The 27,848-nt window shown below is 42.7% G+C and overlaps 2 protein-coding genes across 5 annotated transcripts in view; one reads left to right on the top strand and one right to left on the bottom strand.

Annotated features, from left to right (window-relative positions):
• The first annotated feature begins 407 nt into the window (after positions 1-407).
• Positions 408-17,311, top strand: esrp2 (epithelial splicing regulatory protein 2). 3 transcript variants are annotated; one of them, XM_084540952.1, is made up of 17 exons: positions 408-561; positions 732-884; positions 1,326-1,454; positions 6,583-6,696; positions 6,865-6,979; positions 7,141-7,236; positions 7,603-7,657; positions 8,130-8,240; positions 8,683-8,815; positions 9,212-9,254; positions 10,536-10,837; positions 11,637-11,870; positions 12,270-12,468; positions 13,857-14,061; positions 14,181-14,376; positions 15,458-15,558; positions 17,170-17,308. In XM_084540952.1, exons 2-16 carry the CDS (start codon positions 753-755, stop codon positions 15,542-15,544), a joined length of 2,151 nt encoding a protein of 716 aa, XP_084397078.1. In that variant the 5' UTR covers positions 408-561; positions 732-752; the 3' UTR covers positions 15,545-15,558; positions 17,170-17,308. The 3 variants fall into 3 exon arrangements, with proteins under 3 accessions (XP_084397078.1, XP_084397079.1, XP_084397080.1); XM_084540953.1 differs by lacking the exon at positions 408-561 and adding an exon at positions 15,648-15,679 and having other exon boundaries at positions 568-884; positions 17,170-17,311; XM_084540954.1 differs by lacking the exon at positions 408-561 and having other exon boundaries at positions 568-884; positions 8,133-8,240.
• Positions 17,312-19,765: 2,454 nt separating this feature from the next.
• nfatc3a (nuclear factor of activated T cells 3a) overlaps positions 19,766-27,848 on the bottom strand; it is a 56,024-nt gene continuing 47,941 nt past the window's right edge. The window contains exons 10-11 of one of the 2 annotated variants that reach the window (XR_014698974.1): positions 22,000-22,228; positions 19,766-21,931 (exon numbers count right to left, since the gene is read on the bottom strand). Coding sequence is in view for 1 of the 2 variants with exons in the window: in XM_084541129.1 (XP_084397255.1) it covers positions 22,152-22,228 (77 nt within the window). In the remaining variant the exon portion in view is untranslated. Of the gene's footprint in view, positions 22,229-27,848 lie in introns of both variants that reach the window. The other variant, XM_084541129.1, reaches the window with a different exon arrangement.

The raw sequence follows: 27,848 nt of genomic DNA, 5'->3' as shown, positions 1-27,848 counted from the left end.
TGTTCTCAGTGCAATACAATTGTCTAAACATGTTTTTAGGGAATTTTTTTTATAACAAGCCAAATTTGGAATATATTGTTTAATGGAAATGTATTTAACACAAACTACATTTCATGGAAACCAGTATACCTTTATAAAACACAGTCTCTCTGACAATATTCAAAACTTTTGTGTGACTTTTATCTTTTACTCTCCACTATCACACAACAGCAAGCCACAGGACCGCGGTATGGATATGCCTCATGGAGGTTCCGCAGCCCTGTTTTGTTAGAACACTTCCTGATTAAACAGAGCCAACCGACCAATGAGATTGCTGCACTGAGGGCAGCGTCCCACCCTCACCTTTGCAAACCAGCCAATAGACGACGTCGCTGTTGCTCTCCTCGAGCGGAGGCCGAACCACACAGGTAACTCGGGGAGGGGAAAAAAAAAATAGAAAGGAGAGGAAAAAAAAAAACCTTGGCTTGTTATGGAGTTCGAGTGAAAGAAACGCAGATTTCCACCCTTCTTTACCAGTTAAACCAGTATCTCTGGATAGAACACACTCAAGTACAGCAACAGGTAGAGTCTCTGACCGCAAACTCTTCCGTGGCTCCTCTGAAAATAATCTCCTCTTTTTTCTCTCTCCGTTTATCTCAATTGAGTTTCCAGCCCTTTTGTTCGCTCTTCTTATCACTTGGAAAAGGTGAACCCTCGTGTTATTTTTATTTTAATCTTTGCTTTAATTGTAGTTTTTACCCTTGTGGTCCCTGATGGCTTCGCACAGTGATACTCTGGTGGTGTTCTTTGGGGCAACAGCTGGTGCAAATGGGGGTAAACTGGGTTCGGATGAGAGGGAAATAATTCTCTTGGTGTGGCAAATTGTGGATCTACATGAGAAAAAGGTACGGACCTTTCTGACCCCTTCGTTCGTTGTACGGTTTCTTATGTACCCAGAGTGTTTGTGGCTTAATGTCTACCTGTAGTGGAACAGTATGTTTGACATTTAAACCAACATGGTGTGCTCTCTGAAGCTTTTCCCTAATGCTAGCTAACTTCGCTAGCTCACCTTTTAACAGGTGTGCGGCCAAAATTTAACGAGCAGGTGAGAGGTGTCATTTCACCTGGTGGAGAAAACGCACTTTTTTGGTTTAGCATGTCAGCTTCTCGATATAAACAGCACTTTTATTGACAATTATGCAACTACATTGTCAATTGTTTGACTTCTTTTTTTTTTTTTTTTTTTTAAGAGTTAATTTCCTGTATTTGTGGGGACTAAAGCCTGTCATTTTACACTGTTATTTTACGACGCATTCTGCAACATGAAACGCTAAATCCTTTCACAGGTTGGGAAGCTTCACAAATGTCTTGTCAAGCCTGACACTTTGGAGCTGACAGAGCAGTGTAAAGAGGAGACAGGACTGACTCTGGACGAAATCGTTAAAGCTGAGCCCCTGGACAAAGTTCTTCAACAGGTGAGTCTCACTGGTCGCTTAGCTGTGAGTCATTTTATGTCCATATTATTGAGCCGTTGTACTCTTTTAATCAGACAAGGGCCCTAAAAGATTCTGGTACTCGGTTTCAAACAGTGTGTTAAATGAAAATCACAGCCAGTTTTAACTGTCGCTAACATTAGGAGACATCCACAAGCTTGTTAAACTGAGAAAACTTTCCTCTGACAGTTTTTGCCCAGAGCGGGATGTGACACGACAAGCCTGACTGGGTATTAAGCTGTAAGCTAATGTGAGGAGGAGCCTCAAATTTCCCACATGACCTTTTAGAAAAATGGTCTTCCACCTGGTTGAGATGTGTCATTGGTTTGGCCCTGACAGCTAAACTGTGCTGACAGTTTGTAGCCGTTCAGGAGCGAGGATGGGCAGTGCCGGGGGTGTCTGGAGATAAGGAGTCGCAGGTCTAGTCTTGTCTCGGGCCTGATGGGCTCTGCAGACATCTGGATGGCGGAATGTTTACCTGGGACCGCACCTCTGTTTTAGGCTGCAGGACAGACAGGAGGGCAGGCCTTCAGCTATTGGGCCTCATCTTCAGCAGGAGGTTACAGTGCTTGTTTATGACCAGGATGTGAATTTGCTTTCTTGGTCCTCCCTGTCAGGAGGTGTGCTTATGTTGCCAAACATGTTTTTCAGCTACCCTTTGCAAGAGTGTTTGATTGCACTGGGTGCACCTTTCCAGTATATAGTCTAAAACCTCTCATTATCATGCTAGACCACTGTGTTGGCGTTGATGTTGGTGCTGCTATAATCTGAATGTTACTGAATGTAATGCATGCACTATTTTCTTGTTTGTTGTCTTGAAATTCTCCCTGGGCCTTTATAACAATGATGCTTTAGAGGATATTATACCTAGTGCACAAAAAAACAAATGTCCAAATTCCATGGGAGTTCGGTCTAGATGTTCATACACACAGAATCTGGTGAGACTACAGCTTCAGCCACTCTAGGTTAGATTGTGTGCTGAACCTTTAAATATTAACCCAAGCAATCAGTTGGTTCTTTTCATACCTTTGTCTCACTGGTTACTTTCTCTTACTATTGGACACTCGAACATTAGTTTTCCTTTGTTGATACAAGGAAGGAAAGAAAATGCAAATTCTTCATGAGAGCTTGAAGCGATTTATTGAACTGTAGTTCAGAGGCATGTGGCTCAAACTTGTTTATTTTAGATGAGGTGGCCGATTCCTGCTTGTTCAGTGATCGAGGGGAAATGAGCAGCTGCCCTCCTATTGGAGGGCTTGACGTATTGACCTGTGTGGTCTGAGCCCCCAAGGACGTCTGTTGCTTTTCTTTAATGAAAGATTTATTAAGGTAGAGGAGGCTGGAGAGATTAGCAGGGCTGCTCAACACCTGGCTTCCATGCAGTTTAGCACTTTATACACGGTTTTTCTGTGATCATACATCAGTTCATACATAATACTTAGATCTGTGCATGCTTTTGAAAGTTTACATATTGGTTTCATCTGTAAAAATGCATCTTTGTCCATTCTTGTCACCATAGCAATTTTACTACATGAGACCTACTGACATGTTTTGTATACTTATGTGTTATGACTTGTAGGTGACTTGGACAACTTTATCACATTCCGGTTCGGCATGTCATGGCTGCAGTTCACTGTGGTTGTGCGCAGTAGGCTGATGGATGGTGATTTATCTGTAGTCAGGCTGCTGCTGACTGCACAGGCTCTGCTTTAGTCTGAGACATTGACAGCATGTTGCGGCATGTGATGTGAGACTCAACTTTACACACATTGTTGTGAAAAACTGGACCCTAACCCTAAAATGCTGACCGCTGGATTTGGTTACCAGTTTTTGTTGCCCATTTAGAAAGGTAGCCATGTTCTCACGTGACTTACATGATATATCACGTCAAAGAGTGTTTCGCATAATTTGGATTGGAGTAGTTCAGCAAAACGATGACACACAGTTCACTCACACATTTGTTGCAAGCCAAACCTGTGATGATGCATTTATTGTAGCTCATCCTGACACTTCTCTGCTGGGTGTGCCTAAAGATTTCTGGGCCCAACTCCAGTTGTTGTTGCAAAATTCAATTTCTCCCATAATTTTTACCTAGCCACAAATGGTGCAACACTGTAAGTGTCACAAAATGCGCCGTGGTTGAAGTGTGTGTAAATAGTTACCCACAGGGACTGTCCTGACACTCCCTACTTCTCTTATCGGAGTTTGTTTCAGCCACCACCACCCCGCCTTGGCTCTGCATACAAACAGTCCAGCTACACTGGAGAGCCAACTCTGATAGAACCACGTTCAAAGGCCACTTCCTCCCCCTCTTCTTTGAAAATGCCTTTCAGAGGGAGAACGAGACCAGAAGTTCCACCAGGAATACGTGTGTCTCCTGTAGTAATTTTGGAGAAGCAAATGTTGTTATAAATTAAATTGAACTAAATCATGTTACTCTCGTAGTGAAGTAGCATTATCATACAGAAATTGTAACATGGGTCAAGATACCGTAAGCTGGTAATGAGTAGCAGAGCCAAGTGTGCCAGTGAGCCCTGATAAGCATGTTTGTAGCGTGAATTAAGAGCTTCATCTTTTTTTATTGTAAAACGCACAGTAGATAAAATGTTGTATTTCATACATGGCCCAAACACACTCCTTTCTTCTGAAGTTACTGCTAGAGTATGTCCATTGAAAATAAAATGAATCTAATTTAATGTGAGGGCACTAATCTTTCTTCTGTGGTCATTTTGAGACGTTGGCTCAATGGACCGTCGTATGTTATCAGTGTGAGATTTGTCTTGTCTTGTTTGCTTAATTCAATTGTGGTTTTTGACACTGGGGAGAAAGGCAGAGGGTGTGTCTCCACCTCTTCAATAACATTTGCTTTTCTCCCAGTAATCCGGCTTTAGTAATGCACCAAGGTGGAGCTGCATGCTCAGCTATGAGCAAACATTAGGCTTGTTGTCACTGTAAACATGAAATTGTACAGTATGACTGAGCTTAAAATATGCCGCTAAGTTAATCTATGAAACTCTTGAGTGTTATGGTTTGGAATTTCTGTGTTTACCGTTGGACAATAAAGGCTTCAGATAATGAGCTTGATGCATGCAAACTCTTGAGGGTGAAATAAACACAAAAAGGTCTTGGCTTATTTATGAGGAAATTAAGTCATGGACTTTAAGTGGAGCAATATATTTTTAACATCATGTTTACAGGTGATTATGTGTGTGATGATTAATGTTTTGACCAAAGATACTTTTTATCCTGATGAACAATTAATACAAGAGATGAGTTTTCATGGTTGCTGCACTGTTCAGTGTGCATGCTCCCTTTTAAAAGAATTGTATAGTGGTTATGTGCATAGCTGAACATGGTCCTTTAACCAATGTTTTCAATTTGAACTATTTGTACAGTGAGTTTATTGGGATGCGGTTGTCAACTAATTCAGCAGATTTGTCACCGATGGTTGTTTCTGTGGTGATGTTGTCAGTTAAATACCCCATACCTGCTGTACCAAATCAGCAGGTAAATGCTGCGGTTCCACTTATTCAGTAGCTCTGGTTCTATAAAAAGTGTCTGCACAGCCTCAGTTTGTTTTCCCCACTGCTGAATTTGTGTTGTTGAAGGTAATTTGTGCTGTAAATGCATGTTAGAGCTTCTAACCTCTAACAGACAGAAGCTTTTACATCTCACGTGATCTTCATTTGTTGAATGTTAAGCAGTTTTATTTTTTCGTGTTTTTCTCCCAACATCCTAAAACCCCTTCATCTAACCCTGAAGCATTTGTTCCCCTCTTAGTAGCTGGGTCTGCCAAATAGCCCTGCTCTTCTCTCCGACTGTTAAAGAGCGTGCCCTAACACGCACCTCTAATGCTCTCTCACTGTTTGAAGGTCTGTCATACGTAGCCAGTGGCCATGTGAAACAAGTCACTGAGTTTAAGGTGATCACATATCCAGGAGATCTAACTGCTCTTACAGAGATGACTTTGAGTGTTCTGGGTAGTAACGGTATAAACAAGCAGTATTCTGAAGTGTCTGATATCGCAAGCAAATTGTGGTCTCTATCATGTAGCCTAGAATAATTAAAGCCTGAACTGATTCATCTGATAGCCAATGTTAGACGCCTGGGTTGTGACAACAACATGATGAGACGTTGTAGATGTTGGATTTTGATCAAGATGAAAATGGTGAGGGGGAATTTTGAATTTCACATCCTGAGTCACAGTATACTAAGTTTAAGAAGTTTAAGAACACCTGAAGTAAAAATGTTAACAGTCATGTCTGGCATACAAGCTTATATAATTAGATTTTACGCTATTCACTCAGCACAAAAAATGTGAACCCAAAGGAAATCAGTATCTCTTACAAAAATTATATTGTTCCTCATAATTTGCTGGACCAAATCAGTAAATAAATGTGAGCAGATATTACACTTCACTAGAGCATTTCAGTGGTGGCACCATGCTGTTCTCAGACTACTTGATGTTAAAGTTGGGAACTATTGCTAACTGCTAACAGAGAGATTGCCTCAGTTGGCCGTCAAATGCCGGCAATAACAAGTTGACACAACACAAGAAATGAGGCTCATTGAATGTGATGGTTAAAATAAACACTTATATGTGGGAGGTAGTGGTATTTGGGACAGGGTGCAGTATCCAACTGAGCTTTTGTAAAGTGGAGATGGGCAGGTTGGACTTGTATGGGCTGTTTTTCATCTTGTCTTGCTGCGACTGTTGGTTTTGCAAAGAGAAAACTGTGATCTCGTGATTAGCGGTGTGATCATTCCTGTCCTTTGTGTGCTCCCTCCCTCACTAGGCAAACACGAAAACCTGTTAGACTACCCTCGCTCTCAATGAGAAACAAACAGTCAAATGTCAAATACAGCACCACCTTCACTTTTTTAACTTTAGATTCTGAGTCTACTGTAGGACTCTCATCTTCACTTTGTGGATGTTTGAACCATATCTGACCTTTATAGCATCCCGTTAAATGCAAGTTGATGAATCCAAAATAAATTATTTTGTTTATTTCATATGTTTTGGTTTCAGTTCTGCATTCCTGGACGAGATTTAAAAAGTGTAACTTGTCTCCTTTTATACATTTCCTCCTTTTCTTATGTGTCACCACAGTTCCAGCAGTCAGTGTCATCAGAAGTAAAATGCCTCGGCAGGAACTCTTACACACTGTGTGTGAACAGTCCCCTTATCATTCGTCAGGCCCTCCACCCCGAAGCTTCCAAAAAGGTAATCCTTTTTTTTTCCCTCTCAAACTCAAGACACGTGTCTGTGCAGGCACATGCCCATACAGTTCTGATTTAAGATCCAAAAGGAAAATGTTTCAGAAAGCTTTTTGTTACTTTGACGTACATGCCATTTCACCTGACCCTGTCCCTTTTGTTTCTTCCTCTCCAGAATCTTGTTCTACCTGAATGTTTCTTTTCATTTGTGGACATCCGCAAGGAGTTTCACAGATGCTGCCCAAATGCTGGCCCCGTGCAGAAGCTCACACTCACCTCCATGTTGGAACGTATCCTTTGCTAGCCGGACCACTAAAATGGGAAAATTTTAAAATCCTCTGAGAAGCAAAACTGTAATTGCGGGTTATATATACGTTACAAATGTAAAATGACATGTGGAGTAGTCAAAATAACAGTGAAAACTGGACAGCTTCCTTAACTGTGTGTATAGATGTTGGTGTTCCTGCTGTGTCAGAGCAGTCGATGGAGGTGAGGGAGGTGGGGAGCATGGTGCAACTGACGCTCAGCATCCTGGCTGATCCTTACAGTAAGTAACTCCCTAACTTTGCAGAAAAGTACCTCCTCCATAGGGCACCATGACAGTCGATATTATAATGTGTGTTAAGAAGCAGCAGACCCTCTTATTTGTCATTATGCAAGTTACTGATCTGTGGACAGGAGAGTGATGACTCCAGATATGTTACAGTGTGGATAAATCAAACTTTATCTGAAATGTTCCATCTTAATTGTGACAGTCCCCTCTGGCTTTACCCCCTTAATAACGGCTAAGTACTGTACATGGGTGGGATAGATTACAGGAATGCAGAGTGCTCCAGACTGACACTGCTGAAACATCGAGGCTTCAACAATACATTCTGTAATACAGTTTTTTGTTTTTGTTTTTATTTTTTAGATCACAAGTTCTCCTGTGTTGAAACAGTGAAGTACAAGTTTGACTCTGGCACATGGTATGTAGAAACTTTTACAATATACATTTATCTTAGCCTGTGTTTGTGTGTTTTCTTGCCACACCTGTTAGCCAGCAGCTAACCCTGTTCAGACCTCAGACCTAGGGCTCTCGGCATTGATTACAGCAACAAGGAAACCACAAGTGTGTTATTAAAGCTGTCCAACTTTGCCATCAAGCGCTTACCTGGATATCTAGTAGCAAAGCACCAAATCATGCGGTTCTCAGACAGCCAGAAGCCTATCACCTTGACAACCCTCTGACATTTAATCATGGGAGTGTGTTACTGTGTTAAGCACTTACTGTGAGTGCCCTTTGTCTCTACGATCTGTGGACAATTTGTTCAAACTCAAGAGTGATGGTATTGGTGTGTTTTTCTAAATCCGATCCATCTGTGGAAATGCTTTTAATAATGTAATTATTGTTCCTTTTAACGTCACAGATGTTTTTATTTATTTAATTTTTTTGCTCAGCAGTAAGACGGAGCCAGTGGACAGTGAGACGGTGATCAGAGCACGGGGGCTTCCATGGCAGTCCTCAGACCAAGATATAGCTCGCTTCTTTAAAGGCCTCAATATTGCCAAGTATGTTGCACCTCATGGGTTTCTTCAAATAAACAAAATGTGATTTTTGGAGGTTTGTGCAAACTAAACAACGGTGGTGAACACTGTAAACATATCACTTGAAAAGCAGCTTGTTAGAATTATCATTGTGTGTTAGCATGCAGACATTTAGCTGAAAGTACAGCAGCAACATAGAAAATGTAATTTAGAAACATAGTAATTTAGAAGTATTGGTATTATGACTTTGTTACTTAGCCATACCTGCCATTGGCACCGGTTTTTAACTGTTCCTAGTACGAACATGGCAAGACCATTTGTATCCCTGTTAAACCCAGTTCTTATTGTCCTGATACAGGTGTGAAACTGATAGTGGACAGGATGTTTCAGTTTTATTCCCAACTAGAGATTCTTATAATTAATTGTGTGCCATTGCATGAACAATATCTGTGCACTTGTGTTTCAGGGGTGGTGTGGCCTTGTGTCTGAACGCTCAGGGCAGGAGGAATGGAGAGGCCTTAGTTCGCTTTATCAACTCGGAGCATAGAGACCTGGCCCTGGAACGTCACAAACACCACATGGGCAGCCGCTACATAGAGGTACAGCTAAGCAATTTGTGGTTTAGTTTTGTCTGCTAAAATTGAGCTGCTAGCTGAACACTAGTCTCTTCTCTTAACCCTCGTGCTACACTCTTGCATGATCTCTATCTGTCTGTCCATTCGCTTGGGGTCCCAGAGACCCCATAGGTAGCACGAGGGTTAAGTCAAGCTGAATGTGGAAAATGCCTCTTTAACTAAATATGATTAAAGTACCGAGAAATGAATACCCTCAGGTTTCATGATGTAAAGTCCAGTGCTGCTGTTTTCCTGCTCTCTGTTTTTATAAGAGTGAAGATGTTTGACTTGTCTTCATTAATCTGAAGGCAGTGTATGTTAGCTCTATACGAGTTAATACGTTATTTATGACTAAATCCAGTTTCCTCTTGTCTTTGTCAGGTTTACAAGGCCACAGGAGAGGAATTCCTCAAGATTGCTGGAGGTCAGATTTCAGATTTGTTTTACTCCTCTCCTCTCTGTACGGTCATAGTGAAAGACTGTGTGTTAGAAGTGAAGCAGCATTCCACATCTGTAAAAGTGCAGCTTTTAGTAACTGTAAAAGAAGGGATCTCCTTTGCTCCTCACCTCTCTCTCCTGTTACCTGTGTCTTTGCCTCATCCCAGTGACTCTCTAGCAGCTTATCTCAGACTAATGAAAGACGCTTTGTGAGGAGCTTCCCCCACAGCCCCCCATCCCTTCCTCACCGCTTCCTCTTTCGATCAACCCCTCAGAGGCCAGTTGGAGAGAAATCACTCAGGGCTAACAGCAGCTCACCTGTTCAGTTCAGCCTCCAGCTCCACTCCCCTGAGGGAGACGGGGCTGACGCCCGGTGAAAGGGCCAACTCAGGGCCGATACAAAGGGGGTGTGAAGAGACAAAGCCAGGGCCTGGGGCCTCTGGATCATTGAGCTGCAGCCGGCAGTGACACGGGACACAGATTGCAGACAAAGAAACAGTCACTGGCAGCAGATAGCTTACAGTAGCTGCTAGTCAGACCCTGGACTTTGCTCAGATGAGTTAAGATCAATACAGATTGATAGCACACTGGACTTTAAGCAACGAACACACACAATAATACTGACATAGCTTAGACTTTTTTTGATTTGAGGTAAAGGTGCTTGTTTGCCGGAACAGCACACAAACTACTTTTATAAGTTTACATCCACACAGTTTTTTAAAATGATCAATGGATGACAATCATATCTTGTGATGGGTCATCAACATTTCCCATGTGGCTGAACATGTAGTTTAACAGAGTAATCAAAGAAATTCTTGTTGTTGAAGCAAATCTTATCTGAACATGGTTAGCTAGTGTATGTAGACCTATCTAATTATCACTTGTACAGTACTTATTTGCAACTTGAAGGGTTGGCTCGGAGATGAGGCGAGACCATTCCTTTTTATAGTCCTCTTTTCACTGGTTATATAAGTTGATCCTATCCTCTTTTTGCAGTAAAGCAGAGTAAAGAGGAACATCATAAACAAAGCCAAGTCAACTGCAATTGTATGCAATGCGGTGTTGGCTTGTTGAAAGACTAATTAACATTTAAATGTTAATATTAAAAATAAGAAAGGAATGCAAAACGGTAACGGTAAATGCTTTTCGTACACACTCAGACTCTGTGTTGTAGTTGTCTTATGAAGGGAGAGACCTGGGTGCCAGTGTCTGGGACATACGATGTAGGGAGGTCGTAATTAATGTCAACTGTCCTCTGTGACTCTAGGTACGTCTAATGAGGTGGCCCAGTTCCTGTCCAAGGAGAACCAGGTGATCATCCGTATGCGGGGGTTACCATTCACTGCGACACCCCAGGAAGTACTGTCCTTCCTTGGTCCTGAGAGCCCAGTCACAGATGGTGTTGAGGGTTTGCTCTTCGTCAAGTACCCTGACGGACGCCCCACTGGCGATGCCTTTGTGCTCTTCTCGTGTGAGGAGTATGCTCAGAATGCCCTAAAGAAGCACAAGCAGATCCTGGGGAAGCGTTACATTGAGCTTTTTAGGAGCACTGCAGCTGAGGTGCAACAGGTAATTTAATCATTTTCTTCTTTTTTTTGGGGGGGGGGGGGGGGGGGGGGGGGGGGGGGGTTACCATCTGGAATAATACCCTTACCGTAAGTTTGGTCATAACATTAAAAAAAAAATGTGTTTCCAGAAAGGGTAATGCTGGAAACTTTAAGAGGGGAACTTGCAGCAGTGGTTTTCTATTTTCAACACAAACATGCCATTGCTGTCATTGGCATTAATTTCTACACTATTTGATAACTAAGCAACTAGCTATGAATATATATATAGACAAATTCAGGATTTTTATTTCCTCCTAATGTAGGCTCTTGTCTATGCCTTTTTGTTACCTTAAATAATCCCAAAAGGTCCTCTGTCTGTGTGTGATGCCATCACCATGGGCCGAGGTCTATAACAGCTGCTTCCCCTGTCAGTAAGGTTTCCAAATAACTGATGTCATGACAACCTAGAGAAGTAAGCAAACATGGTATGGAAACTGTGACACACCAGTTAAGACATAATCCAGTTGATTAGAGTTTGCACAACAGATAATGACATAATATATGCATGTAATTTGGATCCCACTGAGAAACTGCTGTGACCTTATTGTACCATAAACCATGCTTGATTCAACCCTTTTTAGTTTTTCCTGTCTTAATCTTCGTGAGTCTCTTTTGCATGTGCAGTGAGTGATGCAATCACCTATTTCATCAGTGATTGCATATGCAAAGGAGGAACTATATAGCTTACCACCCAAATTCAAAATCTGCTTTGTTGTTTTCTTTTGGGAGAAATAATCAGTAAATTAATTTGTACTCTCCAGGTCCTGAACCGCTATATGTCCACACCTCTAATCTCCACACTGCCCCCTTCACCCATCGTGCCTGTCCCAGTCCTCGCCACACCTCCCTTCCTTCCAGCAGCCAGTAGCACTCGGGACTGCGTTCGCCTCCGTGGTCTGCCCTACACTGCGGGTATTGAAGATATCCTGGAGTTCATGGGGGAGCACACCGTTGATATCAAACCCCATGGAGTCCACATGGTCCTTAATCAACAGGTCAGACTGGTACAGACTTTGGCCCGGGCACACACACGTAACTGTGACGCTACACGTCTTAAATCTGTGTAAATCTATGTGGGTATCTGAGAATCTTCACATACATTAAAGAAAGTTAAACGAAGGCAAAGGAACTCATCCTGCCTGAAGAAGCCACTTGAATGAGTGATGGAACATCTTCAAGAAAACCCAAAATAGTCCAGTAGTCTTTGTTTTAGCTTGGTTTTTAAATACATTAAATGAAATACAGTATGAAAATAATCCTATAACATTTTACAGACACATCTTGAGCTACCATTAGTTTTCAGTGCAGGACTTCATACTGTTTTATAATAATCACCTGCCCTACAGATTTACTTATTCTTCTTTTGTTTATCTCTACTTCCTTTCCGTGTGCAGGGGCGGCCCTCTGGTGATGCCTTCATCCAAATGAAGTCGTCTGACAAGGCGTTTATGGTGGCCCAAAAGTGTCATAAAAAGACAATGAAGGACCGTTACGTCGAGGTGTTTCAGTGCTCAACAGAGGAGATGAGTATCGTCCTGATGGGAGGAACCCTGAACCGCAGCGGCCTTTCCCCTCCACCCTGCAAACTTCCCTGTAAGTTAACCCCACAAACATAGATTAAGGCAGAAGTAAACTTTGTTCTACACTAAAATATTTCAACTATTTGACAGATGGCCTTTCAGTTTCATACAGATGTTCATGTCCAACTCGGAATTAAGTGTACCGTTACCGTTCTTCATAGTTTATCATTTTTTGACCAAATAGCATTACTCATGTTTCAGTGAGCCTCAGCTGTACTTTGTGGTTAGTAGTGCTGTTTTTTTTTATTGCAACATACACAGTTTAGAGTGTGCTGGATGCAGATTAAACTATGTACTTTGCTCAGTTATGTCTCATATCTGTCTTTGCTGCTGGAGATTAGATTGGAAAAAAAAACTCTGCAGATTACTTTTTTATGGTCGCTGATTAACCGGTTTACTAGTTTTAGTTTTGATTTATTTATTAACTACGTGATGATGGATTTCCATTCCAACTAGAGTTGAGGTTTTTTATTTATTTATTTATTTTTTTTACCCTAATCAACCTGGGAACACTTGAGCCTCCACAAGGTCAGCAGTGTTGTTTGTCTGTGTTGCCTGGTTGGCACTGAGGGAGACCACAGCTGCCCACAGCCTCACACAGATAGTGGCTGTTTGTATGTAAATACATCCATACTGTCATTTGTATGTGTTTGTATTTCAAGTGTGACAGACCGAAGGACGCCGTGCACTTTGGAAATAAAATACTTGGTCTAGAGGACAGGTTTTTGTGACGTCTTTCTAACCTAAGGAGTTAGTTTTTCCTAACTTGGCTGAGTTTATTGTTACAGTATTGGCTTATGGTTTGATGTTCCTTGATCTACTTAAACAAGCTGATAGGTTTAGATGATATGATTAAACTATGTGTTAATTAAAGGTTAATGTTATAATTCAATCCAATAGTGTTAAGTGCTAAATGTCCATTAGAACTTTTTCAATAGATTATGTCTGATAGACTGGCTGCTTATTTACAGACGATTAATAATATATTAATGCTAGGTTTGCAGCTGTTTATTTATCTTCAGATGTCTTGCTTTGTCCTACCAGTAGTCTTCAAACCCCATAATGGCCAGTAGAGAATAAAAGGCCGTCAAATCCTTACATGACAGAAGTGAATGTTAAGCACATGTTCTAGAAAAAGGGACATGTCAAAATAATTGCTTAACTTGCAAACTTGAACTTCAGGTTTATCAGTTTTTATGTCTCCGTCATGCAGACAGTGGGTTGGGTGTGTGTTTAGTCTGTTGGTCTGAACGTCTCATTCTTGTCAACACTTAGAAGCATTTATTTTTTTAATCTTACACAGACGTCAATGGGACCAAATCATAAAATCAATGTATAATCTTCATATTGCTTTACCTCTCTCAGGAATGTATACATTCATATCTTTGTCTCTTTCTGCAGGTCTGTCTCCCCCCACAGCCTACGCTGCTTTCCCCACTCCCCCGACTATTCTCTCTGAGGCTGCCCTGTATCAGCCCCCTCTGTTGGCAGCTCCAAGACCTCCTCAGACTACCGCACACAGCCCCGCTCACACTCTGGCCTACTACCCCCCTCAGCCACATCTCTATATGAACATGAACATGAACTACACAGCTTACTACCCCAGGTTAGTACAGCAAACTGTTAGGCATGTGAAAAAAAAAAAAAGTACCACATCTCCCTTCTTACCTCATCTTACCTGTTTCCTTCTTTCTCTTCTCGTCCTCTTTCAATTTTGCTCTCCAGCCCCCCAGTGTCTCCCTCCACAGTTAGCTACTTTGCAGCTCCACCAGGAGCGGTGGCAGCAGTTGCAGCTCAGCCCCACCCTGCTGCAGCCGCTGCCTCCTCTGTGCTGCCCCAGCCTGGTGCCCTGGTCAGGATGCAGGGTCTGCCCTACAATACCGGAGTCAAGGACATCCTCAGCTTCTTCCAGGGATACCAGGTCAGTACATGCAGAGCTGAAAGGAAGGTGATGATAGGAATGTGCGTTTGTGTTTTGGGGAATGTGTTACAAAGAGAGGATTAGCAGGATGTGAAGCCATTTACTGCAAATGCTTTTTGTTTATGGTGTCTGATGTAGTAGTAATATTTAAAATGCTCCCAGGCTTTTAGCTTCTTCCTACAGAAGTTCTGTCATTTGGTAACGATGGGGGGTTTAAATGCTGACCAGTGTAACTTTGTCAGTGTTTCTTTCCATTTTGCTCTGTTGCTAATTATGAACTCTTACCACTGTCTGCAACCCCACACGATGAAGTTTCTATTTGTTGGACCATTGGGCCCATTTCCATTGGTGCTCTTTATTTTAAAATCACATCACAGTACTGTTCAATTAAGGGACATGTATGCACTTGTGCTCTCCCCCTCCTCTTTGCTTCCCATGTTTTACTGCTGCCAGCCCAAATTAGGTGGAGTCCCCTGAAGCAGGTATGAACCCTGACAGGTGTGGCCTCTGACAGTTTGCGAGTTGGGGAGGGAGGGGGTGGAGGTGGAGGGATTGTGTTGCTGTTGTTGTGTCACAGATCTTGGGTCTGCTTTTGGTCTTTATGGCTCTAGTAATCTAATATTTGTACCATACTTTGACGTTTGTGTGTGTGTGTGTGTGTGTGGGTATGAGCAAATACTAAATTCACAACAATTCTCTGAGAGATTTTATGGAGAACTTTACATGCTGTGACAGAGAAATGAAAGCCCAAGAGTGTACATTGTGTGTGTGTTTGAGAGCTGACTGTCGTTCTGACTGTTGGCTGAACTATTGCAATTGTATCCCTAATGGAGTGTGTTGGTTTCTGGCTGCGTTAGCATCTCTCACTGGCCCTGGGTGAGAAAAGAGTTCCCACACCAGCTCTGGTGATCACTGTGTAGTTCAAATGTAGCCTGTTCTGTCAGTATATGATGTGTGTGTGCGCGCGTGTGTGTATATTTCTGGTTTGGTGTGTTTTTTTGCATTTTTTGAGAGTGTCATGTGTGAAACCATGTGGAGGCCTCCCACCCTGACTGTCTGTCCATTATTATGCTATGTGTAGTACGCCCCTGACGAGTACAGCGGCGTGGTTCAGATGAACGAACAGGCCAGGAGTCTGATTCAGCCCAAAGAATGGCTCTGTCTTTAGGGACTCACCCCAAGGTAAGAAGAGCCTCCAGACCCGAGAAGCTGAGTGGAGAGAGGGGGCATTTCCTACTTCAATCATGACATCTATGTGTTTTGGCAAACAGATGGCTAATATAGACTGCCAGCAAAATGCCCAGTAAGTACTGAAGTGGTGATTTATTGTTGGGTTAACGGGTGAAAGCTTTTCTTAACTTTTGGGTTTAATGTAAAGTGGCATTTACATTATGGGGACTCTATGCTTTCCATTAGATGTGGTCATTTTATATAATGACAAAAAGTGCTTTATAATTGCATGTTTGAACCCATAAATCACCAATTTAGTATTTACTGGATGAGTTTGACTCTGCTGCTACTGCTTTGAAGTCAGTTACCAAAGCTCAATTCATTCATTTACTGGAATACACACAAAATAAATGTAGCATGTGTTCTTCAGATTGGAATAAAACACAAAATCTAACACACACATCAGCAAATTCAGACAGACTTCTCTAGACAGGATCGCCGTCGAGGTTTAAAGCTCCTGACCCGCCATGCCGCCTTCTGCTTCCTAAACAAATCTTCCTCATAACTGAGCTACTTCCTGCTGGTGTGTTACATGTGCTCATGCTGGAATCCTGACAGACCGTCACGTGAACACGCAGAACTGATTATAATATGAAACGTTGTGTGGTGTTGGTGTTGCCCCAGTAACAGAAAAAGCATCTAGTATTCAAATTGTCACATTTTCCAGGAAGGACAGTGTTGCTTCCCCTGCTCCCCCTTGTGTTTTGAGAGGAACTAAAATGCTGTAAGACGGCATCAGAAAGATGTCGTTAACATTTTGTACACTAGTGGCAGACAGTGTTGTACAGCAGAGGCCGTTAAACGTCCTGTGCAGAGCCTACTGTCTGCAGGTTGAAAACCGAACACAAGTTCACTCACTCGCTCAAATCACTCCGGTTTCATGTGCTGGATTAAGAGCCTGCAGATTTTTGGCACATGACCAGCCTCACCTGTTCAACGGCGATGGTGAAAGTGTTTGTAGTTTCCCTCATTTCGAACTTTAAAAAAATAATTAAGTGCCGTCTCCCTCGTCATTTAGTCACCTAAAACATTTAGTCACCTAAAACCTTTAGTCTGCGTCGCTGATACTACTTCTACCTGCCTCCTCAGGGTCACTGTAAATGTCCCAGCTTCTGTAGAAATCGCTGCTCATGAAAATGGTTTCTCTCTCTGAGGCTCTGAAGCATGACTCATGTAGACTTGATGGTTTTTTTTTCTGCTGTCACCTTTAATGTGATCAGTGAATTGTTTCATGTCTGCATGTCTTAAGGAATCATTTTGGCATCAAACTTGATTTTGGTACCAGTTGTGAATGCATGCGAACTAACGGATGATTAATGTGTGTGGTGTCATAACCTGCCTTGTGGGTTTCAGGTCTTTAAGAACAGCATGTCCCCTGCTTTCACTCTCTAATCCTTTTCTTTCTTTCTTTCTTGTTTGCTCTCTAACTGGACCGGTTTAATGAGATGACTTTCCAGTGCTGTTATTCCTCCTCAGCTTCCTGGGCGCCCCCTGGTGTTTTCCTGCTGCAGCTACAGGTAGATCCGGCGACTCATTTCCTTGTCTCCTTGTGTTTGTCCGCAGCTCCAGCCAGACGCCGTTCTCATCTTGTACAACTTCAGTGGTCAGTGCAGCGGCGAGGCCTTGATCACCTTCCCTAGTGAGGAGATCGCCAGGCAGGCCGTAGCCGAGCGCTCCAACCACCCCTTCTACGGCCAGCAGGTCCACATGGTCTTCTGTAACTGACATGTCCTCTGTCTCTCTCCAACTCAATCAATTTAGCGTCCTCCTGAACACATCTCTTCAGCTCCAAGCTCCAGTACATTCCAGCGCTTTGTAAAACAGCCTTTTTCCATGAACTGCTATTCCTGATACCCATCTGACACTGCTGCTCTTGACACTCCTGAAGCCACTGTTGGAGGTTGGGCATCCACAGATGAATCGCTCTTTAAAGTTTCATGTTGGTAAATGACTTTGTGGATGTCGTGTATAGCATTTCTGTGTATTTGCACCTACTGTAATGGCTGGTTGTGGAGAAGAGATGGTGTGGAACATGCAGATATATTGAAATGTATATAAATATGTGTGTCCCCCATAAAAGTGTACACATGTTCATCCTGAAATGCTTGAGGCTGTAAGTCACTACTAAACACAATCGTTTTCTGTACATTTCTAAATTGATACTAGTAACCACTACTTGATTTAGACTTTTCTATGTATGTGTGTAACCTTTGTTAGCTCTATGCAAACACAGCTGTGTGTATGCGCAGGCTTGATATTTATTATTTGACGGCCTTCAGAAAGCAGCGGTGTCACTGAAAAGAGAAGAAAAAGCCATACAGACTGACTTAGACTACTGAAACAACAGCACAGCGGTACTCTTGAACTGTCATGAATTAATCTGAGATAGCTCCGAGCTTCATGGACTGATTGTTTATTCTACACTACACCACAGTTGTGTCAGCTAAAACATAACCTAACTATTTGTTACGTTTTGTTATTTTTCTGTAAAAAGCATTTATGGTTGACGCACAGCTTGTCATCCCATTTAGACTTTTTTTTTGAAGCACTACAGACTTCTTTCTGCTTCAGAGAGCGAAGGAACTGAACGTCTTAGCCAGACTAGCAAGGCAAAATGATTCTATTTTTATCAATGTAATTTCTTTACAAAAGCTGAGATTTAGTTATTAAATGTTAAAGGACGTAGATGTTTCCTGAACTATTTTATAATGATGGACCTGAGCTACTGTACCTCTTCCTTTCTTGTTTCCAGACTATAACTATCAGTCTGTAGCATGCTTTCGTTTCTGCTTCAAACCACAGTACTGTGTAAAGCTGCATGAGTTTTCTGCTGGTCTGCTGTCTTAGTTTTTCATCTTTACTGTGCCTACATTACCCAGAGTGCAATGCTGGCCCAAATGAGGCTAGGTCAGCCTCTGGTGGCAGCGGAAATATTTCTTTTGTTGCAAGTTTGACACTTGCATGAATTTAGATCTGTGTATAGACTGTAAACAATAAAGATGTTGATGCCGAGCAGCGTTTAAGTTCTTCTGTCAAAAGGTTGAATTGTTTTACTGCTCCCACGCTGACATCTAGTGACGGCTCGCTGGCCGTGTCCTGCATATCTATGAAAACATTTATAAATGTCCATTTTAAGGTGAGCAGTACTCAAGCTTTAACATTGCAGCTGATTTCAAAAGTCACTGAAGTAAAACTAATGCACGTTTCCAGTAAGTTGCTATACTACCGCTGGGGGGCGCCAAAGTAGCATTCCTTTAATTATTAAACATTTTAATCTTTTTACTCAAGTATTTTTATATGTAAAAAAATAAAAATAAAACAAAGTACAAGTACCTTTTCAGTGTACTTAAGCAGAGCTGCATGATGTCTGATAAAACTCAAAGAAAAATCTTTAAACGCTTTATAAGACAAAAGTCAACAAGAGACCACTGCCTTTCTTCCTCAGTGAATTTAATTTTTATTCTACATGTTTACATCTTTTAATATTTAAACCCACCTAGGATGTGAAAAGGAGCTGGATAATGTAATGGAAATCTTAAAAAGTGAGACTAGACAAGAAAATGAAAGGTGTCTTCAGGGAGCGATGCGAAACAAGAGACGCGAGGCCGTGGCTGAGTTTTCTGTTTTATTGACATACACTACTTCAGAGCCTACAGTATGATGCAAGGTATTATTCCCTTTGAATAATTTCAAAAAGCACTGCAGTCTTAAAAATTACAAAATTTGAAACATACAAAATATACAAGAAATGACAATACAAGGCTTGGTAAACATCAGCTAAACCTGTATTTCCCTTTTATTTTACAAAACAATTTCATATATATATATAAATCTATCTATATATAGAGGTTATATACAGATAGATGTATATGTAGACACTCATGTCCCCAACCTTTTAGGAATGACATCCATTTCAAAGTATCAAAAATAGAGTTGTACAGTCTCTGTTGCTTTACTATTATGTAAAATGGGAACATATTGTTCGGTCTTTGGTTGTGACAGAAGAAGACGGCAGCCAGAGTTTACTGTCAATGCTGGTTTTGTTTGGTTTTTCTTTTCTTTTTTTGTTTTTTTTGTCGACTCAAGTCTGTCAAGCTGCAGAACCGACCTTATATGCAAATAGCCATCTCCCTTCTCCCACCCATCCCTCACTGTCCACCCTGTGCCCCTAAAAAAAACAACAGAAATAATAATAATAGTTACTGACTCGCGTCATAGTCATAGGGGGTAAAAATCACCCGAGAACAGCATACATACAGACACACTGACAAACTGGTTTTCAAACAAGAGTTAAGGCATCCTAATAGTTTAAATAGTGACACGATACTCTCACTATCAGGTTTACTTTTCCTGTGAAGTTCATAAGCGACCTTACAAGTAGTTTATAATCTCATAATTCCTATCTCAGATTTGCTGCTGTTATTGTTGCATAGCCTAAATACATGTGTGTGCTCCTGTTGTCGAGAATAAACTTCCTGTCTTCTGTACAGCATATTTGGTACAATCACCAACCATTCATTCATCCACACACACACACACACACACTCACACAGCTGAACCTTAGAGGATGCTCCACCGTGTCCTCCACAAGGCTGACGGGACAAATCCAGGATGCTAACAGAATCAATCAAGCCTCTACAACAGGTCTACTCTACGTCTATAGGCATCGAGGTCTTTTTTTTTTTTTTTGTGTGGTTTTCTCTTTTAAAGGCATTAGGCAGAATTTGAATGCATAGCAGAATCATTTTCACCTGGAATCTGACTTCAAACAGCGCAGGAGCGTCGTTGTCAAGCTTAAGGCGGAAAAAAAAAGCCGACGGAAATCTTCAAATCAGAATCTGTATCTGTTCACGTCATGTCTGAAAATACGTGTTATTGCTGCCACACGGGCGCTGCACATCTGTCAGGACAGGAGCGTGACCGAATACGTCGTCGGGAGGAGACGCAGTTCTGGGAACCGTTCGGGAGAAGTCTTTGATTGTGAACGGCGGGGGCGGGGGGGGGGCACGTGGAAGACCGCATCACATCCAGATGCTGTCCTCTGGACTTTGGGATTTTGCCTTTGTTTAAGGGACACAATACATGAATTCAATATATAGACACTTTTATGTATAAAATACTTTCACAACCTTTGTCAGATTATTTCCCGTTGCATGTCGCCTAGGCTTCCATACCGTCAGAGGCATGGCGGCTGTTAGGAAATTGAAGGCACGCGAAGGCCCCTGGGAGATTCGGGGAGTTATTGCAAGAATAAAACTTTCCCGAGGCAGACAGCTCTGTCTCTGTGGACCAATAAAAACACTTCTCTGTAACACAGAAATGACGGACGTCCTCACCAAATCATATCCGCCTGACCCGACTTGCAGATCTGTTTCAAAAAAAGCGTTATCGTCAAACTTAAAGCCTGCTGTGCAAAACAACAACAAAAAGCTTTCGCTACCATTCAAAGCTGCTAAAAGTTAATAAGGCAAATTGTTCAACTTGAAGAAGAAACGCAGGAGAGAGCGAGAGAGAGGGCATAAAGGGGAGGGAGAAGGAAACGGGGGGGTGGATTAATGTACAGATATCTACACGGCTGCAAGGACACTAAGTAAAAGTTGTGGAATGTTGCAGATCCTAGACCAGCGCCGCAGGAGCTCGTCCTCGCAGCAACTTCAGACCTGAATGCTTTTATCATTTAAAAAGGGACGAACAACAAGAGTGCGCGGACACCGAACTGGCTTCATCAAAGGTTTCACTTGCGTAGCCTGACAGAAAAGTTCGACGAGACAATGTGAAAGTCTTCTGAAAGATTCATTATTTTTTTCTCTTTTACTGATGATGGGCCTTGTGATGCTTTGAATGTGGTCGTCAAATTTTACGGCGAATAATTCGATATTTTTCAGTCACGCTTTTGCTGATGTTCACTCAAGCTAACTCACTCACAACGTCAAGGAGCATTCTGGGAGTTTTAGCGTCCTGGTGTTTCCTGAACGAGTTTGAAAGCCAGCTCTGGCTCCTCGTGACAGCTCTGAGCACTTCTGGGTGTTTCATACTACGAGACGGATTCATTCGTGAAGGTCAATGCTGGTGAGAGGGCGACGGCGACACGCTCCGCTGTCCTGCCTCTGCTAAAGAAACCCAAAAGGTTTGACTCCAGACTCACGGAGCTGATTGGTCGGGAAGACAGACGGACGGCTCTGGAGAAGTAAAGATGTGCAGGGAAAGCGCGCCTCTACGACGGCCTTCATCGTTCTCCGTCACCGTTGCTCTACCTGGACGCGGCTACAGTTTACTCTCCTGCTCACGTTTCCGTTGAATATGTGGGAGTTCTGCATCTACATCTCTAAACAAGAGAAACAGCATAAATGAAATCAGTGTCTTGAGTGGCTTTTACAGATTCTCTGTCCGTACTCTGTCTTTGACCACAGTCTTGACTCTTCCGACACTCTGCTTCCAGGACCTGGACCAGGAGCTGGGTCCTTTGCAGAGCTGTGTAGAGCTGTGGAGTCTTCAGGTTTAAGAGCCGGAGGGGATGGAGCACGAGCCACGAGGCTGTGTGTGACCTACGACTGGTTGAGTGATGATGGAGGACCGTGGGTGCTGGGGGACTGGGACATGTCTCTGCCGATGATCTCATTAACTGCAGAGAAGAACAAACAGAAAAATGAAATTAAAAAAATGACTTCAAAGCGTTTATCTGCTACATCTTTGACTACATCTTTGTGGCAGCACATTTGACATTATTTTGTGTGGAAATGAAACCGGGAGCGTGTCCCTTTCTCTCCAGCAGAGGGCGACGCACGTCCACACTGAGCTTCTCACGAGATTGAAATCTCAAACTCAAACTGCCAGAAGCTCAAAGTGGAAAAAACTCACGGGCTGGCAAACCCAAAGGTCACAAAGTCACGGCTCTGATGTGAGATATAATCACTCCTGACACAACAAATGAGAGAAACTATTCCGTCCGCTGACTGTGCCAGCTCTCACCTTTTCTGAGTCCAAGAAATGCTAGCAGGGAACACTGACTCCTGTAGCAACACCCCTCTGCAGGCGACCAACCAGCGGGGCTGTCCATTACTTCATTAGAGCTTTAATGGTGGTTCGGTACATTTCCTCAGGCCCCATCACGGGGTTTGTAGGCGTAGCAAAAAGGGCCCGCGTAAAACCAATCCATTGTTAAAAAACATGTTGTTGAGGCCAGAGAGGCACTCAGGCACGGCGAGGTTAATTACTCCACCGACTCAGTCAGAGCCTGATTTTAAATAAATAACAGATAACTCTTTGTCTGAGCTGCAGCCTGTTTTTTTGGCCGTGGTTCGTGATTGGTTTACATCTGCTGCCTCCATTCAGCACTCACCATGGGACCACAAGAAAAGACAGCAGGGAGCTAGTAAAAACTGCAGCCGTGAAGTGCATTAACTTCAAATACTTCGACACGGCGAGGAAGACATGAGGGCAGAGGGAGAAAGGCCTTTATTCGTTCGAAATTTATGGAAAATGTGATGTTTTTTCCCCCGCAGCGACGCGTCTGCGCTCAGTTTTCGTCCTGTGACTTGTTCGCGTGGTTTCCCCAAGTGTCTTAAACGCGACCATGACGGGTCAGAGAGACGTGGCGCAGAAATCAGGCCGGGCAAACTGGTTTTGGGAGGGTGCAGCAGAGACCTCTGGCCCAGTTTGACACTGGCAGATTTACGAGCAGGCTTGCCTATACTTGACTGTCTAAACAAGACGCAACTCTTCTTCTCTGCTGCTCTCTGTCCACTTGTGCAACTGTGCTGTAAAATCAAAGATTCCCCCAGGACACAATAAACAAATGTTTTACTGTAACTCTGTAGAGAAAGAAAAAAAAAAAGGCGTCGGGGGTGACTCAGTCAATGATGAGCAACTAAACCCAGCTCAGTGTGCGTTTCACGAGAAAAAGAAACTATTTCGACGTAACGAGAGAGCAAAATGCTGCGACGTTAAACACACGGATGCATCACGAACTTCGTGAACTCAGTAATAAATCCTCACACGTGCGGCGCTACCTTCATGCCTCTCATGCACACTTTCATTCATCAAACTGCAGCGCTCTCTAAGACGGTTTCTAAAATGATTCATTTGTCTTCTACAGCCACAGGACCAGCCGCTTTAATTGAGCGCCTCTGTGTATATTATTTGTGTTTTCTGCTGCTTGCCTTTGTGTCTGGCCACCATCACTCACATCATCCTGTTAGCGTGGGAGGCTCTTCCTTTCCCATGTCAACCATGTTCACACACACTCACAACACCACCACGCACTTATGAGACGAGCGTGTGACTATCAAAGCAAACATTTACCTTTGCGTATATGGTGTACATGGTGCAACGCTGAGGTGCAACGTATAGCGAGTCGGCCAGTTGATCAATTTGTTGCGCCACTCCTTCTGTGAAATACGTTTTTGGAACGTGGTTCTTCTACAGATTGTCTTTAAAGGCGGTGACCTTTTGAAAGAGAAGTGGTGAAACTGCGCCCAAAATAGACAGCATCGTACAGCTGTTGTCTGAGCTCCACACCAATTCTCATTATTTCACTCCTAACACTTGTAATCTAGAATGAATGTATAAAATCGCTTAATTATAATAACTACTCTTATCTACAAATTGATATTAGTGTGTAAAAAGCCCCGTTCTAAACACTGGGATGCATTAGATTAGTGGATCGATCGCAGAGCGGCGCTGACAGGCCTGTCAGAAGCCTCCTGCACAGCTGAAGAGTCATGTGGTGAACTTTGTGTAGCTCTGTTTATTCACGGGAGTGAATCTGCCTTAATACCACAGGAATATGAGCAGCACGGTGTGAAGTGCGAGAGACCGACATTAAGTGGGCGTCTGCAGAAACATTTCACTTTCCGCTGTACTGATTAGATTGCCGCAGAGGCAAACATTAACCTATCGGCCGATGAAGAACTCAGGGGAAGCAAACCGACGGCAATTAGCATAAAGCAATCTGAGAAGCTGCGACTTTAGGCTAATTCTCCTCTCAAGCTGAATCACTCCCTTTTCTCATAAAAGAGGTGACGGAAGAGGTTTCTCCACACCATCTGTCAGAAATGTTTTCGTGAGGCTTCGACCTTCGATATTCGAGATGTAAATTTGACGCGACGCCGTTCGAAATAAACCGTTGGACCCGTTTTTGGAAGCGAATATCCACCTCCGCCTTAAAGGAGACAAAAAAACAGAAAAGAAAAATTCCACTTGTGGCTGTACATGTCTCCTTCTCTGTTGTTTTCATTCCTAGTAGGCCGTTACGGACAGAACCAGTTTGTGACTTTAGTTGCAACGTGTGGACTAATACCTCATACGCTTAGCTAAATAAAACTAATCTGGTTTACATCTAGAGGTGTTGTTACAGGATTTGACATAAAACAAATACTTTCTCATATCAGTGAGCAGCAGATAATCTATGCTTCAATTTAAGTGGGAGCTCCACACATCAATGATCCAGAAGTGAAAGAGAGGTTTGAGTCGAGCACAGCTTGTGACAGGTTTCATATGCTGATAGTATTCTCTCAGGTTTACTGGTATTGTTCATGACGGTGCACCAGAAAAAGCGGTGATTCAGCTCTGCCCGCCGTAGTAACCGTGTCTCTAAATGTCTCAGCCGGAGGGAGATCCTCTGCAGATGACTGGGAAGGGGGGCTCCCTAGTCAAAATATACATCTGAAGTCAGCCGACTGCTGCCACTACAAGCACTACCTCTAAGTCTTTCACCACTGGGCTTGCATCAGATGGATCCTTCCTGTGAACTTTGAATCCTATTAAAGCGTTCAACACTTTAACTGACTGAAATAAAATCTAAAGTCTATTTAAAGAGAACGCAAGGAAGTGACTTGTTCCATCCGCTTTCATCTGAAACCAATATGCATATTTCCACAATCAAAACAGTACAACTTAAAAAAAGAACCACCTTCACCTCTGCTGTTCATCATCGATGATGCACGATTAAAGACGATTAGAAGCAGTTCTTTTTTCCAATCACCAAGCGGAGTCATCTTTAGCTCCACACCTCCTTATTCAAAGCAACATTTTCTCTCACTACGGTGGTAGCAGCGTTCCTTCTCTACAGCTTAATGAATCACTCTTTCAGTGCAGGGGAAATGGAGCAACAAGGTTCAGATTAATTAAGATATGACTATCCACAACCTAAAAAAGAAAGCGACAAAATGTCAGACTTGTAGCTTGTTGAGCTAGAAGTAAATGCGTTCGAATCTACACGAAAGTGAATGAAGTGGTGTGAGGGTCTGCTTTAATTTCCCCAAACGAAGGCTTCCCATCTAGTAGGAGACAAGCATGCCTAAACTCATGTCTCCATTTCTAAAGTGCATGTCAAAGGAGGCATACTCAAAAGATTTCCATAATGCAAAACAGAAGTGAAATAGGCAGATGGACAGTCGGTACGATAAACATGTCTACTGTCGAAATGGAAAATGGGTAATTATCATATGAGACACTGAAGAAAAGTTCCCCCGACCCAGGCTTAAAAAACATTACTCTGGCAGAGCAGCTTAAGCAAATAACTCAGAGACTGACTGATTCTCCTGTCCAGCAAATAAAGACAACATGCCACAATGGAAAACGTTTGTGCAAAGGGAACGGAGAAGAGGCAAGACTTGGTTTGCCTGCAAGAGGGAATTTCAGAGCACACAGTTTCCACTTGCAGGGCCCTGTAACGACATGCACACGTTCTTCAGAAAGCCTCTGCACATGAGGGCAACCGTGAAGTCAGAAAAGTGATCGCACGCATAGGAAATAGATGGTCAGTTGATGGAAGTGAAGTCTTCCAGGCCTCCTCAGCGAAGCCTTTTCACTTTATTTCACTTTTGGAGTAAGTGAGTGAGTGGGCGAGGGCACAGAGAGAAGCACACCGGAGAAGCTCGTTACAAAGTCAGTTTCTCAAAGTCACTCATCTCTGTGAATCATCTGTGGATTTCCCATTTGATCTAACGGTAAGTGATTCACAAGACTCGCGCCTTCGGTCCGGGGCCACAGAATAGCGGCTCCACGCAGCAGATGACCAGAGAACCAGGGTTATAGCGGGGAAACCACTGGAGCATGAATGGCTCGAGGAGATAAGCAAAGACCACTGCAATGGTTAACAGTACATAAAGCTGAGGAGCTCCTGTACCGAAACCAAAACTACGTACAGTAAGAGAGCGGCAATCCTTACTGTTTTGTCAATAAAATGTCAGCGAACGTGAAGAAATATCCCCACAAGAGAGAAGATGTTTGAAGATCATTTCCTGCTCTGCGTGGCGGCAAAGTAACGGCAACATGCTAAGGTGACTAATCAAAATCTCACAGAAAACCACACATACAGTTGCAGGCACACATTTCCAAGAAGGAGTGAAATCTCCTTCACCGTAATCCGTCAAGTCCTCACTTGAGCGCTGTGAAAACGTGGTGACTAGTGCTAGTTTTTCAGATGATGTCAACAGATCCTCAGGGAGGAAACAGAGCAACCAACAAAATCTTAGTAAACGCCGCTCCAACAATCTACATAACAACGTGGTATACGTGAGTGTGTATTCATAAAAACAAACTAAGGGCTCATACAAAGCTCTAATCCCTGCAGAGGAATTTCCAGGCTTTTCCTCCTCTTGTCTGAAAGGCAGCATCTGGCAGCGTCACCACACCAGGCTTCTGCATCTGCCAAGACCTCCGCAATACACTCCTTAAGACCTTAATTGTATGGAAAGATGACACAGAGAGTCCGTTTCCACTTGTTTAAGGGGAAAAGACCAGCTAAAGTTTGCCATTGTTTTTCAAGAGCGGCAGAAGCATTTAATGGAAATGCATTTTCCTTCCACTGTTGTTTTTTTTTCATGCCATCGAATCAGGAGCACTGTGGTGTTACTGTTACGGCTGGTTAACGGCAGCGCGCGCACGGATGATTTATTTTTGTTTCCTTCATACAAATAATTACAGTTAAATAAACTACAGATAGGTTTGCGTTTTTTTCCTGGTTTTGTAGACATGAAAGTCGTTTCCAGTGATGAATTGTGATGTTTCATGAAAAGTCTGTTGGGCTAAAGTTACTAACTACTCTACATATGTTTTTATTGTAAATGGTTGGACTGAACTTCTCAATCCTTTCCAAAGGAAAAATGTGAATCGAGATCCTTTAGAAAGGGAGCCAAAGACAAAAGGTAATTTCCAAGTCTAATTTAATGTTTAATTTAATTTTCATACAACCAGAGTCGCATTTCTTGCCACCTGTCAGACGTAAATCTAACATTCAC

This window comes from Chelon labrosus (assembly GCF_963514085.1).
Source record: "Chelon labrosus genome assembly, chromosome: 3".
Classification (NCBI taxonomy): domain Eukaryota; kingdom Metazoa; phylum Chordata; class Actinopteri; order Mugiliformes; family Mugilidae; genus Chelon; species Chelon labrosus.
The sequence above is the reverse complement of the archived record's forward strand: the minus strand, read 5'-3'. Positions and strand labels throughout refer to the sequence as shown.

What these genes read in the sequence shown, in the direction of transcription:
- esrp2 (XM_084540953.1), top strand. Translation starts at nt 753, where the DNA reads ATGGCTTCGCACAGTGATACTCTGGTGGTGTTCTTTGGGGCAACAGCT. An exon ending in TGGACAAAGTTCTTCAACAG is followed by an intron (nt 1,455 to 6,582) that starts GTGAGTCTCACT and finishes GTGTCACCACAG; the next exon opens with TTCCAGCAGTCAGTGTCATC. An exon ending in TGGGCAGCCGCTACATAGAG is followed by an intron (nt 8,816 to 9,211) that starts GTACAGCTAAGC and finishes TGTCTTTGTCAG; the next exon opens with GTTTACAAGGCCACAGGAGA.